Source organism: Seriola dumerili, unplaced genomic scaffold (assembly GCF_002260705.1).
Source record: "Seriola dumerili isolate Sdu_G_001 unplaced genomic scaffold, Sdu_1.0 BDQW01000086.1, whole genome shotgun sequence".
In the NCBI taxonomy this organism is placed as follows: Eukaryota; Metazoa; Chordata; class Actinopteri; order Carangiformes; family Carangidae; genus Seriola; species Seriola dumerili.
In genome coordinates, this window is record NW_019174341.1 from 962452 (window position 1) to 973542 (window position 11091).

Genomic DNA, 11091 nt, shown 5'->3' on the forward strand with positions numbered 1-11091 from the left:
CTTTATCAGCGGCTCCACTCCGTCCCCTCATCGACTCTCAATCTCCAGTCCTCTGGGAGCAGGAGTCCTCTGGGAACCTGCGGCGCTTTGTCTTCTGACGGTGGTGTTTGCAGAGGAGGCGATAAGACTCGATACAGAGCGTCTTTTATGACTTCTGAGAAGATCTCTTATCAGCTCTGCTCGCAGCACAAATGCAGTTTTTATTTATGTCACACTCATGTCTTTATCTGCATTACCTGACTGTACCTCTGGGGGGGGGGGGTCTGGTTTTGCCTCTCTGACCTGCAGACCTGCAGCTGCACCTGAAACTTTTCTTCCATATCTCTTCTTGACTTCCACAGTTCCTCTTCACTGACGTTATTTAATGACATTCATGTTCAGTTCCTCCGTCAGAGCAGTCCGTCGTTACCGAGTGTGAACACAAATCAGCTGATCATTCAGTTACTGACCTGCCTTACAAGTTATTATAAAACATTTTTATACTTGATTTAACTTTCAAAAAAAATAATCATTATTGTAAAGGAAGGTCTTTGAATTATTATTTAGGAATCAATATATATGAAAAAAGAAGAAGCCATTTTAGGTGCATTAAATAGTTTCACATTTGTTACTTAAAATGCATTTTGCTGCTATTACTTCTGTACTTTTACTGTAGTCTTTTTTACAGTTGTAGTATTATTATTGTGTATTTGTGATGTTTTCAGCACATTTTTTGGAGTTTTCACTTCAAAATTCTGTTTGAGAAAGAAAGAAAGAAAGAAAGAAAGAAAGAAAGAAAGAAAGAAAGAAAGAAAGAAAGAAAGAAAGATCTCTTACACCCAGAGTTCGGTATGTGTCACTGTACCGCCCCCTGCAGGCTTTCTGTTGTTAAAGCTGTTTCAGTGTTTGTTCTTTCTCTATCACTGTAATACTGAATAATATTAAACAATGTATAATATTATATAAAAATACTCCATTGAGTCAAGTTCAAATGATCAAAATGTGAGGTAATTCCTAGTGTTAAATTATTGGCGTGCTAAAGTGTTCGCAGCTTGTAGCTGCAATAATACTTATAGTACTACTACTAATAAAAACAAGACAACAACAATAATAATAATAATAATGATAATGATAATGTTTTTTTATTAAACACTTACCAAAATAAATCACTCCATTGAATACCTCATGCACATACATTCCCACATATGTAAACATATACGGCACATATATAGTATATACATTATATATAGGCCATATATAAATCACAGTTATGAGCTTAGTGTCTATTTTTTAATGTTATCTTAAATTTATTCTTCTTTAAATTTAATTTCTTTGAAAAAATATTATTTCTGTAAAGAAACCAGTAAAAAAAGAAAAGCAGCCAGTAAAGTAAAAAGATTAAAAATAAGAATTTAAACTGGTTTTCTGATCTTGGATCTGAAGATAATCTCGCGAGAATGTAATAATAATCTCGCCCTGACCAGCCGGCGTCGCTAACGGTTTGTGTGTGAGCGGATATAACAGAAGAAGAAGAAGCGAAGGCGCTGCGGGGAAAATTAAAATGTCTGCTCCGAAAACCATTCCGAAAGACGCTCAGGTAACGTGGTGTAAACGGTCGGGTGGCGGTTGTGTGTCATTAAGCTGCAACTTAAACGAAACCCGGTCGCGGTTTTGTCTAAATCCTGCAGTCAGCGTCGGTAACAGAAGCAGTTGTGCACATTTCTCTGAGCCACCAAACGCCAGCTAGCCTAGCAGCTAACGTTAGCGCTACACCGCCGTTCACAGCAATAGCGACTGATTAGCGCGTTAGCATAGCCGTCAGTTGTTGTTGTATTAATGAACATTAACGATCAGCTTTGAACAAGAGTTTGACACCGCTGTATTAAACATCGCTATACACTCAGTGAGCACTTTATTAGGAACACCTCAGTAACACTGGCTCTCAAACAGCCTCAGTTCTGCTCCATGTTGACATGATAGCATCACATTGATGCTACCAGTCTAATGTAATCAAAACAGTCAATAACAAAAACAACACAATTGATAATATCCGACAATTAGCTAAAACATTCAGATGTTCAGAGAAACCAACATCAAGCTACAAATACTCAAACAAAAACAATTAACAATAGATATAATTGGCTAGAAATGAGTGAAGCTATCTACCTGTATTGGATTTGCTGATGTCATTATGTTGTCTGATGGATGGTGACTGTGTTTTGCAGGTGATGATCCAGATCCTGAAGGACATGGGGATCACAGAGTATGAGCCCAGAGTCATCAACCAGATGCTGGAGTTCACCTACAGTAAGATAATGCTGCTGCTGAGCAGTACAGAGGCCTGTGAGGGACATAAAACTGGATGGCTGCAGATTTTGTTATTAGAATTTTATGTTGATAAATAGATTGTTGTTCATTTCCCATCATAATTATTTCTGGAGATTTAAAGATTTCACACGGATAAAATTCACTTGTATTTGTTCTGTTTTTTCAGAATAGTTTCACTAATCTGTTCATATTGATATTCACTGTTGTGAATATGTATTTTCAGAACAATTATTACCAGACAGGATTTTTATCATCGTCATTAATCAATGGTTTTTGTCTGTAAATATTTTGATTTGAAAATGTGTTTTCAAAACTAAAGATGGAATAAATCAGTAATTAAAATCAGTAATTTAAAAAATCAGATTAAAGAGCTGATTTAAATCAGTTTTAGACTTTATTGTTGTTGTTTTTTGTGTTTTTTGTAGACGAAAGATCCTTTAATAATATTTCTTAAAGTCGTGTCTGCGCTCAGATCGCTCAGCTGCTGTTTCCATGTGTAGGATATGTGACGACCATCATAGAGGACGCCAAAATTTATGCCACACACGCCAAGAAGTCCACTGTGGACGCAGACGACATCAAACTGGCGATCCAGTGCCGCATGGACCAGTCATTCACCTCGCCACCACCGCGAGACGTAAGTTGCCTGTTAACCCTCCGATCGCTCTCCTCCCACTCTGATCAGCTGCAGCTGCTGAACTCATGTTGTGTATTTTGTTGTTTCCTCGCCGCTGTGTTCAGTTCTTGTTGGAAGTTGCGAGGCAGAAGAACCAGACTCCTCTTCCTCTGATCAAACCCTACACCGGACCTCGACTTCCTCCAGACCGCTACTGTCTGACCGCCCCCAACTACAGACTCAAGTCCATACAGAAGAAGGTACAAACTCTCCGTCTGTAACCCTGGTTTCCTTTGAGCCTCCAGTACGACATTGACATGTGGCTCTTCTCTTCCAGGTGTCGTCGTCAGCCGGCAGGATATCTGTGCCTCGCCTCAGTGTCGGCGCCGTCTCCAGCCGACCGTCCACGCCGACGCTCGGTGAGTCCCATCGTGCTCCAGCTCAAGTTTTAATAATCAGTTTCAGATTGAATGTTTTCATCTTCAGCATCTAGTTTGAATTAATCTGACAGAAGAGTCACAAGGCGAATGATCTGTCTCTTATCTACCTACCAACCATAATAAATGTTTGTCTTGGAGCTGGAGTCAGACTCGCTCTCAGTATTTCCTGTTGTAGTTACACTCACCAGATGTTCAGTCCCAGTTGGACCAGTCCATGTGTACTGGACCAGTCTGTTGTGACCAGTGTCTCCTCCACAGGAACTCCGTCTGTCCAGTCCGTCACCACCAAAGTCGGAGCTCCGGTGTCTCTGACGGGTCAGAGGTTCACCGTGCAGATCCCTCCACCCTCCCAGACGGCCACCCCCAAGACCAGTAAGAACCCGCCTCCTCCCAGTCACTTTAACCTGATACCAGTTTAGTGTCAGGACGTCAGCTGATGATATTCTTCCCTCTGACTGAGTCCAAATTCATTTCTTCTTCGAAAATCAAAAAAATGAATCCAAGCTTCGCAGAGCGAGTCGAGAACAGCTGAGCTTGTTCATCATTTTAGACGTATGACATCACTGATGACACGTGAAGCCTCGCTCTCGTCTGGACCATGTGACCCGTTTGACTGTTTATAAGACCTCAGAGAGGAGTGATGAGTTTTCTAGTTTTGGGTTTCTAACACTGACAGACATCGACTGGTTTTATTTACAGACTCCAGTTTGATCTTATTGTAACATTAGTAAAGATGCTTTAAGATGCTTTTGTTCAGGCACAGATGTTGATTGTTTTTATTGTAATTACAATAAAGTTCTGACCCTGAATCATAGTTTATACTGACCCTTTGTGAAGTACAAGTGTTTTTGTATTTCACGTTCTGACCAGTAGGTGTCGCTCTGTTCACATGAAGCTTCATCTCAGCGTCACTAATGGACACAACTGAAGTCAGACTGAAACTCATCCTTTGATGTTTTGCAGCAGGTTTGACAAGAAACCCGTAAATAAAAATGTTGTGACCTTAAATTAAACCGTCACCGCTCTTCTCGTCCCGACAGCGACGCCGTCCACGCCGGCCGTCTCCAACGTCCTCATCAACCCGTCTCTGATTGGCTCCAAAAACATCCTCATCACCACCAATATGGTGTCACAGAACACGGGCGGGGAGTCACTGAAGAGGAAGCACGAGGACGACGACGACTACGATGCTTTATGACGGCGAGACTGAAGACGCCGCCTCTTTTTAAATTAACGTTTTTCATAATCCTGAAAAATAAACAGTAAACATAAAAGACTGACCCCTGACACTGTTCTCACTAGAAACTTTACATCAGGGCTCATCCAGAACAACAGTGTGTTAGTTTAACTTTTCTAGAACATGTTAACCGGAGGCCTCCACCTGTTCACACTGGGAACTCACCAGTAACACCAGTAACACCAGTAACACCAGTAACACCAGTCTGCTGCAGGGGCTGGACTGTGGAGCACAGAAACCTGCTCTGATGTGATTTACAATAAACTGCTATAAAATGAAAACGAGCTGCGTCTGTTTGTAAAAGGAAACTCTACGTTACCATGGTGATGTTTGTTTGTTTGGTGCTCAGGTGAACGCCACGACACTGACATCACTGTCGGCTCCTTTACATAGGTAGAAGTACTAATGCTGTGCTGTACATCTACTCAAGTAACATGCTGTTCACCATTCAGTCAAATTAAGCTTCGATATAAAGTCTTCAAAGTAAAAGTTTTCTGACACTTTGAAGCTGCAACGATCAATTACTTTGTTAAATCTGTAATTCATCAAGTCATCAAATCAATCTATTAATAAAATAATACCTACATTTACGCAACTTTAAATACACAACTTTTAGCTTTCATTAAGTATTTTTACAGTCTGAAGAGACGTCACTGTCACATTAAGGCATCACTAATATGATTATCAAAATAATTGCCAATTAATGTTCTGCCCCTCAGTTAATCACACGAAGTATTGGAGACAAAAAAAAAAAAAATCTGAAATTATCTACAAATCTGAGCTATGTATATATATATATACATACACATATACATATATATACATACATACTGTATATATACAGACCCTTTCCAAAAAATTATCATGGAAAAGTTGTTTAATTTCCATAATTCCATTCAAAAAGTTAAACTTTCATAGATTATAGATTCAGGACCCACAATTTAAACAATTTCAAGTATTTATTTGTTTATTTTTACATAATTTGGGCTTCCAGCTCATAAAACCCACGAAAACAGGAATTCAAAAAATTAGAATACTGTGAAGAAATCACCATTTACTAAAAAGAAAGAAATTAGGATCACATCAAATCAATCAAAATATGGTACTTTCAAAACGATATGTCAATCTTCAATACCTTTGCCTTCATCACTGCCTCGATGCGACGTGGCATTGAGGCAATCAGCCTGTGGACTTGCCTGGGAGTTATGGAAGCCCAGATCTCCTTGATGCTTGCTGTCAGCTCTTCTTTGTTGTTGGGTCCGGTGCCCCTCATTTTCCTCTTGAGAAAACCCCATAGATTCTCAATGGGGTTTAGGTCCGGCGAGTTGGCTGGCCAGTCAAGCACTGTGATGGCATGGGCATCAAACCAGGTTTTGGTGCTTCTGGCGGTATGGGCAGGGGCCAGGTCCTGCTGGAAGATGAAATCTGCATCTCCATACAGATCCTCAGCAGAAGGAATCATGAAGTCCTCTAAAACATTCTGGTAGACTGTTGCGGTGACCTTGGATTTAAGAAAGCAGAGTTTACCAACACCTGCACCGGACATTGCACCCCAAATCATGACTGACTGTGGATATTTCACACTGGACCTCAAGCAGCTTGGGTTCTGTTCCTCACCCGTCTTCCTCCAAACCCTTGGACCTTGATTCCCGAATGAAAGGCACACTTTACTTTCATCGGAAAAGAGGACCTTGGACAGCTGGCCAACGGTCCAGTCCTTCTTCTCCTTGGCCCAGTTGAGACGCTTCCTACGTTGGCTCAGGTTCAGAAGTGGCTTGACCCGAGGAACCCGACAGTTGTAGCCCATCTCCCGGATGCGTCTGAATGTGGTGGTTTTTGAAGCTGTGACTCCCGCCTCATTCCACTCTTTCTGGATCTCTGCCAGATTCTTGAATCTTCTCTGTTTGATAATCCGCTGAAGCCCACGGTCATCTCTTTTGCCCTTCCACTAGACTTTCCATTGATATGCTTGGACACAGCACTCTGTGAACAGCCAGCCTCCTTAGCTATGAACTTTTGTGGCTTACCCATCCTATGGAGGGTATCAATGATGGTCTTCTGGCCAGTTGTCATGTCTGCATTCTTCCCCATATTGAACCGAACTGAGACAATTGAACCGAACTGAAGCAATTTAATGACACCTGGGGAAACCTGTGCAGGTGCTTTGAGTTTAGTAGATGATTAGTGTGTGACACTCAGTTTAAAACATTCATGCCCTGCAAAATTTGGGCTGATTTCTTCACAGTATTCTAATTTTTTGAATTCCTGTTTTCGTGGGTTTTATGAGCTGGAAGCCCAAATTATGTAAAAATAAACAAATAAATACTTGAAATCGTTTAAATTGTGGGCCCTGAATCTATAATCTATGAAAGTTTAACTTTTTGAATGGAATTATGGAAATTAAACAACTTTTCCATGATATTCAAATTTTTTGGAAAGGGTCTGTACACATATATATATACATATATACACATATATATATGTACATACATATATATATATATATATACATACATGTACATACATATATACATACACATATATATATATACACATACATACACACATATATATATATATACACATATACATATATATACATACACACACACACATATATATATATATATATAAATATATATATGAAAATAAAAACTGCATGAATTTTTTAACTTGGACGATGTTTCACCAGCTTCAGTTAAATATTCACTCATTACCTACACAGTGAGCACACAACAGCAGTATCTGTTAGTTCATTTTACCTTTAATAATAAAAAGAAAACTAAAATAGAAATCTCAAAATAAAAAATACATGGCAAAACAATAGACTCTTAAATGATTATGAGAATAATCATGGTCGCAAATGATGATACAGTATAAGTAATAATAATAATTATAGTCACCATAATAATATTAATAATCAGAAGCATTATAATCGTAATTCTATCTTTTCTGGTGTTTGTCCCACCAGCAGAAATCACCTCCTGTTTTATAGACATTATGGTAAAAGCATCGCACAGGCCGGGGCGTGGCACTTGTCAAAATATTTTCACACTTAGCGAAGTTACCCCACATATGCACGACAAAATAAGGACAGAATCACAGCTCGTACGATTCACAGCACTGCTTGGAAAAAAACAAAATTAAATTAAATCAGAAATCAAAAACATGCTCTGTGTCGGTTTCTTCTTCTTCTTTGTCCCTTCTGGGTCGCAGCTTCATTGACTGACTGAGTGGAGGAGGGCGGGAATTTGGCAGTTTTTAAGATTTCAAAAATAAAGCGGGTTTTGCGTGAAGCTAGTCGACGACCCGATGATGAGCTTCGTAACTCGTCAAAAACAACGATAAACTGTTTTTGAAAAATGGCCGAGCATTAAAAAACAAAACAAAAACAGATCAACATTCTTCTTCTTTGTTTCCTGAAATAAGCAAAAGAAAGTAACGTCTGCAGTTCTGTGGGTTTGTTTGTCCGATGAAAGTGCAGTGCTCCTGTGTGTCTGAAATGTCGTCTGTGCAGTTTGTTGTTTTTTTGGGGGGGAAAAACAAAAACAAAAACAAAACAAAACAAACAACAAACACAAAAGTCGTTAGAGACAAGATCTGACGACGATGACGCACGAATGTCGGAAAGCAACAACTGTCATCAGCCGCCTGTTTGGAAGAATGAACGTAGAGAGAAAATGTAAGAGGAGAATAACACCGAGCTGCTGAAGTCCTTCACATCATGTCTGAGGAAGAGAGTGAAAGATGAAATGAGACGCGGACGATGGTCGGGAGGAGAGGAGGATCTGAAGGGAAACACTGGAGCCAGTTGGTTCATTTTAAATCTCATCTCGTTAACGTTTTCATTGGCTGAGGAGGTTTTCATGGCACTGATTCCATATAGAATTTGGTCATTTTTCCATTTATACACAATAACTTTGTCACGTGGCATTACACTTTAAAGAAAGAAAGAGATGGGAGGTTTGGGGAAATATTTAGAATTTTAAAGGGCAAAAGTGTAGTTGTATAAGGCGAAAAAAGTAATTTAATTGTTTAGATATTGTTTAAAAAGGCAAAACATTACAAAAAAATTAATTAATGACCCAGTTTTACGTAAGGAAAAGTCGTATTTCAAGAATAAAATCACGATATTAGAATTAAGCCGCAATTTATGAAAACAAAATTGTAATTTTACCAGACAAAAGGTCACAGTTTACAAGAATAAACTTTATTTATTTATTTAAAATCAGATGGAGTTTTTTTTAATACAGTTTATTATCCTGCATTTGAAAAGTCATTTTGACATAAGTGTGAATCGCTTTAATTACAGAACAATAACTCTGAATTATCACTCAGCTGTATCAATAATAATGTGCAACTTTTACTTTTCCTACTTACAGTAGATTTCTGTTATTTACCGCTGAGCAACAAACAAATCACAAACTGCAGATTCTGGCAATTAAAACAAGTCGTTGTGTTGGCAACAGAGATGGAGAAGGCACGAAGCAGGTAACAGTTCGTCATCAAATCACATGAACGTGTTTGGTTGGGATTTTAAATGGAGATGATGATAATAAACCGAACAGAAAACCCCAGTATTTCCCTTTAACGAGCCGACGATGAAGGTTTGATGGTTTAAACCAGGATCGAGTCACAGACCGTTTCAGCTTCTATTTAAAAACAGTAGAAACAGACTTTACTGCTCAGCTCCAACGTCCATTTAAAAGCACTTAGGAAGCGAAGAGGTGCTGATGTGAGTTTAAACACGCCTTCACTTCAGATCCACGTGAACAGAAACCAGCTGAAGTGAACGAGCTGAACGAGCCTGAGAACGACAGACACCTGATTTAAAGACTCCGTCACACCTGGTGAGCCGACAGGAAGTGTGAAGGCGAGTCTGGTGATGTCACGTGTTTTTCTCTCTCTCAACAAACGACACAAAAACATAAAACCAGTAAGACGTACTGACTGTTTTCAGACTGATGTTACTCTGTTTCACAAAATATGAAAAATCTACTTTTATTTCATCCTGTAAAAAAGTTGGTGTAAAACTGTCTCATTGTTCTTTCACTTCAAATTTCAACATTTAGATTTTTGTTTGTTCGTCAACAACAATCGCTGCGTTAGCGAAGCCGAGGAAGGCCGAACTCGCTAACCTCTTTTTATCCCCTTGAGACAACAGAGCTCCGTTATTAAGATAACGGCGTTATCGAGACAATAATCTCGTCATATCAGGAAAACTCTGTTATCTCGTTATAACAAGATAATTATCTCGAGATGAAGCTGTTACTGAGATAATTATCTTGTCTATGTCGTTCGAGCTAACGGGTTTGTAAAGTCGAGATCACAGAGTAATTATCCCATTATCTCAGAAAACAAAGCTCCATTATCCGTTATCTCAAGATAACGAGATATATATTCCGGTATCTCGAGAAAACCATTTTGTTATCTCGAAAAACTGGGATAAAGAAATATGTGAGTGCGACCTTTCTCGGCTTCCGTCGCGTCACCGGCCTGAACCTGCTGCAGGTCGAGCTCGGAACAAATATCTGAGAGAGAAGCGTTAAACCTGAACGTCTAGTTCCAGATCAAAACCTCTTAATGATGATTAAGTGAATATTTCACCTGTTCTTCTTTAAATGATGACGCTCTTGTATCATTGTCACTGTTTTTTTTCCTTAAAAATATTTGACTTTATTGTTGAAATCTGGATATTTTCTGTTCTTCCTCCTCTGAGTAACATTTGTTAAAAGTGACATCAGCGAGCTGCTTCAGGAAATGAGTGACAATTAAATCAGATCATTTATATTGAATCAGCTGTTTCATGTGCCGGGACCCTGGTGAACTCACCTGCAGGTCCAGTTTAAACAGGAAAATATATATTTGTACAGTATCTACATCCAGGTTCTACTTTTTGGTTTTGATCTTTTCACACAGTTTGATGACAGAAAGAAAAACACAGACGAGCACCACACTAGTGGAAGATGGAGACTCGCCTCCATCGACGCTGGAATGATTCTTAAAAACAAAAAGAAAAAGAAATAAAGTGGCAATAAAAAAAAAAGAAAGAAAGAACAAGACAAACGTTTTACAAAATGGACGACGGGGGAGGGGTTCAAGTTCAGAGTGTGACGAGAGCGGGAGAGTGGATGCTGGTGAAATCAAACTTCAGTTGCTTGTGTAAGACTGCTGTGAGTGTGTGTGTGTGTGTGTGTGTGTGTGTGCGTGTGCGTGTGTGTGTGTGTGTGTGTGTGTGTTTCCTCCCTTTGCAGCCATGATGTAAAAAGCATCTACAGTATTTACTTGAAGAAAAAACGGCGATCACCACTGAACACAGACCTTGACTGCTCGTAGAAGATTATTTTTTTCTATGTTTCAAATATATATCCTGTTTGTACAAGACGGTGATCGAAAAATGGCGGCGGCGTGACGAATGGCTGAAGCAAGAGAGGAGGAACACCACTGTGCCCCCTGCGAGCCCCCCCCCCCCCGTTCCCAAACATGCCCGA

The 11091-nt window shown here is 39.5% G+C and overlaps 1 protein-coding gene across 1 annotated transcript; it reads left to right on the forward strand.

Moving 5' to 3' along the window:
• The first annotated feature begins 1511 nt into the window (after nt 1-1511).
• LOC111221375 (transcription initiation factor TFIID subunit 9-like) lies at nt 1512-4941 on the forward strand. The gene is made up of 7 exons (XM_022744741.1): nt 1512-1576; nt 2205-2286; nt 2808-2944; nt 3049-3183; nt 3261-3342; nt 3622-3735; nt 4404-4941. The coding sequence occupies exons 1-7, from the start codon at nt 1541-1543 to the stop codon at nt 4559-4561; spliced, it is 744 nt and encodes a 247-aa protein (XP_022600462.1). The 5' UTR covers nt 1512-1540; the 3' UTR covers nt 4562-4941.
• Nucleotides 4942-11091: the final 6150 nt, after the last annotated feature.

Excerpts from the sequence above, each read along its gene's own strand:
- LOC111221375 (XM_022744741.1), top strand. The coding sequence starts at position 1,541 with ATGTCTGCTCCGAAAACCATTCCGAAAGACGCTCAG. Across the intron at positions 2,945-3,048 it reads CCTCGCCACCACCGCGAGAC|TTCTTGTTGGAAGTTGCGAG; the intron begins GTAAGTTGCCTG and ends CGCTGTGTTCAG. Across the intron at positions 3,343-3,621 it reads ACCGTCCACGCCGACGCTCG|GAACTCCGTCTGTCCAGTCC; the intron begins GTGAGTCCCATC and ends TCTCCTCCACAG.